Below are 5,855 nucleotides of genomic sequence, written 5' to 3'. Positions count from 1 at the left end.
GTGATCACCCCTTAGCAGATTTTATTGAAAGTTTCAGCAGAGATGGTCTCAGCCAGCACAACACACACACACGCCTGGCTGCTCAGGGTAACAATCGGAGCTCCAGACAAAGAAAGTTTCCTGGCTGGAATTGTTTTACTTTGCGATGTACAAAGCGCCCCTCTCATTGCTCTCCTTCCATGTGGATGCAGCAGTCTCTGCAGCCTGGGATGAAGGCTGGGAGGGCTCCACCAATAGGCGAAGGCGGCTGCCCAGCGTTGCTAATGGTATCTACGTAAATCAAAGGGGAGGGAGCCAATAGGAGCGCGGGGGAGGCGGTGCCGGGGACGCGTGCACAGGCACAAGCTTGGTGCAGGGGAGCGAGGGGCAGAGACATAGAGCGGAGGGAAGGAGAGAGAGAGAGGGGGGCGCCCGGGGCGAGGGGAAGGAGCTGTCAAATGCACGGCTCCTTTAACCAGTGCTATCAGTCGGGCTCGGAGAGTCATGGCGACCACAGCGTCTAACCACTACAACCTGCTGAGCTCCGGCTCGTCCATCGTGCACAGCGAGCCCGGTGGCATGCAGCAGGCTTCGGGATACAGGGATGCTGGCACTCTGGTCCAGAGCGACTACACGCTGCAGAGTAACGGGCACCCCCTGAGCCATGCACACCAGTGGATCACGGCTCTATCTCACGGGGATGGATCGCCCTGGTCCACCAGCCCCTTGGGCCAGCAGGACATCAAGCCCAGCGTTCAGCCCAGCAGAGAGGAGCACCTCCAACACCAAGGGAGAGCTCCTCACCTGGTCCATCCAGCCCATGGGAACCACCACAGTGCTGGGGCATGGAGGACCACAACCCCAGCCCACCTGCCCAGCATGGCTTCCACCAACGGCCAGGGACTCATCTACTCTCAGCCTTCTTTTACAGTCAACGGCATGATCAACCCGGTATCCGGGCAAGGCATGCACCACCACAGCCTGAGGGACGCCCATGAGGAGCACCACAGCGACCACGGCCACCAGCAGCCTCCTCAACAGCATCAGCTGCAACAGCAGCAGGACTCTCAGCACCAGGGACACCACGAGCACTCCGATGAGGACACCCCGACCTCCGACGACCTGGAACAGTTCGCCAAGCAGTTCAAGCAAAGGAGGATCAAACTAGGATTTACGCAGGCCGACGTCGGACTGGCCCTGGGCACCCTGTATGGCAATGTTTTCTCCCAGACCACCATCTGCAGGTTTGAGGCCCTGCAACTCAGCTTTAAGAACATGTGCAAGCTCAAGCCTTTGTTGAACAAGTGGCTGGAAGAGGCGGACTCGTCTTCTGGAAGCCCCACCAGCATAGACAAGATAGCAGCTCAGGGGAGGAAAAGGAAAAAGAGGACCTCCATTGAGGTCAGCGTCAAGGGGGCCTTGGAAAGTCATTTCCTCAAGTGTCCCAAGCCAGCTGCCCAGGAGATCACCTCGTTGGCGGACAGTCTACAGCTAGAAAAGGAGGTGGTCAGAGTTTGGTTTTGTAACAGGAGACAGAAAGAGAAAAGGATGACCCCACCAGGAGGGACTATCCCAGGGGCAGAGGATGTATATGGGGGGAGCAGAGACACACCACCACATCTTGGGGTTCAGACTCCTGTCCAGTGAATCCTCCACCATCCATCACTTAGAACTTTTGATTGTCCCTTTTTTTGATACTAGCCCAGAACAAAGCGTCTCACTGGACTATCATAAATGGTAGCAGGTGTAGTGAGGATGTGTTTTGACCTTTTTTTGCAGGCGACTACCCAGCCAATGGAGTAGAAGTGAGTATACACAAAAAAAAAACATGTCAGGAGCTCATGTCTAGCAAAAAAAAAAAAGCCACTCAGACATACAGTACAAGAGAATCGTTGGTTAAAGCAAGATTTAGCTTTAATTCCCTGGGAGGATGGTGGTGGTGGTGGTGGTGATGATGCTCAATGTTGATTCTAGCTGCTGTATGTATTTAATGCGGAGCCCTTTAACAAACAAAAGCAGATTACAACATTGACAATATTTATGAGTCTAAATTGCACTGCGAGGAAATTGAAGTTTACATGAACCCTTCGAGGAAGATTTATTTCTCCAAAAAAAAACAATAATAGACTGACACATTGAAACAGGGAGCATTTTTTTTGTTTTGTTTTTTTTCAGTTTACCATTGAGTTAATGACACAATGTTATAGTGCTCTTTTTTGTTTTAAGTTGTTACCTGTTTGTGGACATTTGTTATAAAAGATGTGTTTTAAAATCGGTGTACATTTTATTTGCCCCCCCCCCCCCCTTTCTTCTTTTCTGAAGGCTGCTTATCTGGTACACCAGATTGCACACCATGAAGACCATCATTGATGTTGAGTGGCACCAACTTTACAAGGCTACACTTAGATTTTTTTTTAAAGGATAGCCTCATCTTTTTTTTTTTTTTTTAATGTTGAGTAAACTTCATTTTCAGCCAGTGCTGAGACAGGGACTGGAAGGGAGAGAAAAATCAATGTAGCCTCTGATTGAATCGTTTTACCAAAGAGGCCTTAGGTCCTAGAGGAGGTTAAGTGTAACCAAGAACGTGCTTCAAAATAATGCACTGGGGGATTGGTGCTTAGGAGGTCCTGAATTGAATTCTATTCTTCCTTCTTTTAATATTAGTTCAGATAATTCAGTCAACCCTAGGTCATGCCGTTAAAGTTTGTGAACTTAGGGTCCCAGAAATATGCCTTTCTAGATTATACCTAATGGGTGCATATTTGCACCTAACAAGCCAGATACACCTCTTTTAAACAGCTTCTGCATTTACAGCAAATATTATTTGTCAGTTGATAGTCTCAGAAATATTGTTTTCAAGTTTATCTCTAACTAGTGTATCCTTGCACCCAACAAGCCAGGTACACCTTCTTTATAGAGCCTCTTCCTTTACAGTAGGTATTTCTTGTCCATTTTTATAGTCTCAGAATTATTGTTTTCAAGATTATCTCTAACTAGTGCATCCTTGCACCCAGCAAGCCAGGTACACCTTCTTTAAACAGCCTCTTCCTTTACAGCAAGTACTGCTTGTCAATTTTTATAGCTTCAGAAATATTTCTTTCGAAATTATGTCAAACTAGTGCATCCTTGCACCCAACAAGTCAGGTGCACCAGCCTCTGCCTTCACAGCAATTGTTAATTGTGAACTTTGAGTCCAATAAATTTTGGTTTCAAGATTATACCTAACTACAGGCTTACCCCACTGTTAAGTACACAATGGGGTTTATTTACTAAAGCTGCAAAAGTGCAAAATCAGGCTCACTTCTGCATAGAAAACAATGAGCTTCTAAGCCCAGCTTGTTCCATTAAGCTTTGGTAATAAAACCTGGAAATGGTTTCTATGCAGAAGTGAGCCTGATTTTGCACTTTCCATCTTTAGTAAATAAACCCCATTGTGTACTTAAAAGTGCGGTATGACTGTAGTGAATCCATGCACCCTACATGCTAATTGCACCTCCTTTAAACAGTCCCTGACTTTTCAGAATTGATCACTAATAATTATGAACTTAGAATCCCAGAAAGATTCCTTTATGTTTATAACTATAAGTGTATCCTGATACCCAAGTCAGATATACCTCTCATTTACACAGACTCTGCCATTACAGCAATTATTAATATATACTAATTTTGAATTTAGAGCCCCAGAAAGATTATTTTCTAGGTTATACCTAACATGTGCATCCTGGCACCCAGCAAGTCAGATACATGCCTGATTTACACAGCCTCTGCTTTTACAGCAATTATTAATACATTAATACTAATTTTGAATTTAGAGTCCCAGAAAGTTTCCTTTCTAGGTTATACCTAACAAGTGTATCCTGGCACCCAACAAATCAGTTACACTTCTAATTTACACAGCCTCTGCCTTTACAGCAACTATTAATATATTCATAATAATTGTGAATTAAGAGTCCCACAAACATTCTTTACTAGATTATACTTAATGCACCCTTGCACCCAACAAGTCAGGTACACCTACTTTAACAGCCTCCACCCTTACACCAATTATTAATATATTAATAATAATTGTAAATTTAGAATCCCAGAAAAAATGACTTTGTAAGTTGATGCCTAATGCATCCTTGCACCCAACAAGTCAGGTACACCTCTAACAGCCTCCACCCTTACAGCAATTATTACTATATTAATTGTGAATTGAGAATTCCAGAAATCTTACTTTGTAAGTTGATGCCTAGTGCATCCTTGCACCCAGCAAGTCAGGTACACCTCCCTTACCAGCCTTCAGCTTTTGCAGCAATTATTAACATTATCTGTGAATTTAGAGTCCCACAAAGATTATTTTCTACATAGATAATACCTAACACGTGCATTCTAGCAAGTCCGATACACCTCCTTTAAAAAGCACCTGCCTTTACAGCAATTATTAATATTAATTGTGAACCTAGAGTCCTACAAATATTGTTTTTTTTGTTTTTTTTTAGATTATTGCTTAATTGGTGCATCCTTGCCAAGCCAGGTACATCTCCTTTAACAGTTTCTACTTCTACAGTAATCAGCAATATTAATTGTAAATTTAGAGTCCCAGAAGTAATGTTTTTTTTTGGGGATTATGTTAATCCTTGCACCCAACAAGCCAGGTACACCCCTTTTTGCTTTTACAGACTTTTTTTTTCTTTTTCTTTAAAAATACCATTTCACTTTTACAGTCAGTATTCTGAAAGCCCTGATCAAAGATTTATTTCTTTGCACTTTTTTTTTTTTTTTTCTATTTTATTTCGCCAGATCCTGAAAGCCCTGATCAAAGATTGATTTTTTTGCACTTTTTTTTTTCTATTTTATTTCACCAGATGTTTGTGTTGTCAGGGTCTTGCTTTTATCCATTGTGGTAGAGGGGCCGTGGGGACAAAAGAGCTCCCCGTTTCAGCCTCCTTTCACCCTATTGTCTAGAAGCTGAATTCTTTGACATTATCTTGGAGGTAAACCTCTTGCATCCTCAAAACAAAGGCTTTAGAGGCGATGAAACGAGGTTTCCCATACTGCATTCTAGCGTTTATTAAAGCGCCTACTAAAGACGCCAAACAGAGGCAACGAAAGTACACCGGCCTACTGGCCCCAAGTGTTGTCACAAATTCATTTCCCATTAATGCAATTCATATAACATTTCGCTTGTAACTGTTATTTAACCTTTAACTGACTGCACCGCTAATGCTAGAACTTTGGCGATTTAACCCATTCCTTCCAGCGGATCACAAACTTTTTGGGGCGTACAACAGTTTCTGAGTGTTTAGCTAGAATCGGGGGGAAATGGATCATTTTCTAGGTATCCCAATGTTGTTTAGGTGGACGCCATTCTGGCAACGAAAGCTAACTATGTACATATGTTTAAAAATGTGTCTTATAAAATGCAAAAATAGTTTAAACGTTAATTTTGTCTATGTTTTTTTAATGCTGCCCAGGGAAATATTTTTCATATAGTTTTAAAGTGGCCTGACTCATTGTATATTTATTTCTTTTAAAAACTCCTGTCAATTTGAACAAATAAGTGGCTGAAATCTATATAAAGATGTAAAAAAAAAAAAAACAACATTTTTTTTTTCAGACTCCTGGAACAATTTGTTTTGGTATATTTTGAATGTGCTTGTGGGGAGAAATAAAATACAGATATCCTTATATATTTATGTTAAAGTAATATTTTATTATCTACATAAAACCAGAAAATGCAGATTAACCTGACGCTTTTATTGAATCCTTATTTTGTCTGTTCATCTGGTAACATTAAGGTGTAGAGTAGGGTTATTTTAATTAAAAAAACAAAAACAAATTAAGATAATAATATTATATTGTACATAGAAAGTCCATATAAGTCATGCTTAAAA

The 5,855-nt window shown here is 41.9% G+C and overlaps 1 protein-coding gene across 1 annotated transcript; it reads left to right on the top strand.

The window, feature by feature from the left end:
• Nucleotides 1-397: 397 nt before the first annotated feature.
• Nucleotides 398-5,651, top strand: POU3F2 (POU class 3 homeobox 2). The gene has a single exon (XM_077487207.1). It carries the CDS (start codon nt 484-486, stop codon nt 1,624-1,626), a length of 1,143 nt encoding a protein of 380 aa, XP_077343333.1. The 5' UTR covers nt 398-483; the 3' UTR covers nt 1,627-5,651.
• Nucleotides 5,652-5,855: the final 204 nt, after the last annotated feature.

Source organism: Lithobates pipiens, unplaced genomic scaffold, assembly GCF_037356315.1.
Source record: "Lithobates pipiens isolate NorthernLeopardFrog02 unplaced genomic scaffold, aLitPip1_a1.2 Scaffold_18, whole genome shotgun sequence".
In the NCBI taxonomy this organism is placed as follows: domain Eukaryota; kingdom Metazoa; phylum Chordata; class Amphibia; order Anura; family Ranidae; genus Lithobates; species Lithobates pipiens.
The sequence above is the reverse complement of the archived record's forward strand: the minus strand, read 5'-3'. Positions and strand labels throughout refer to the sequence as shown.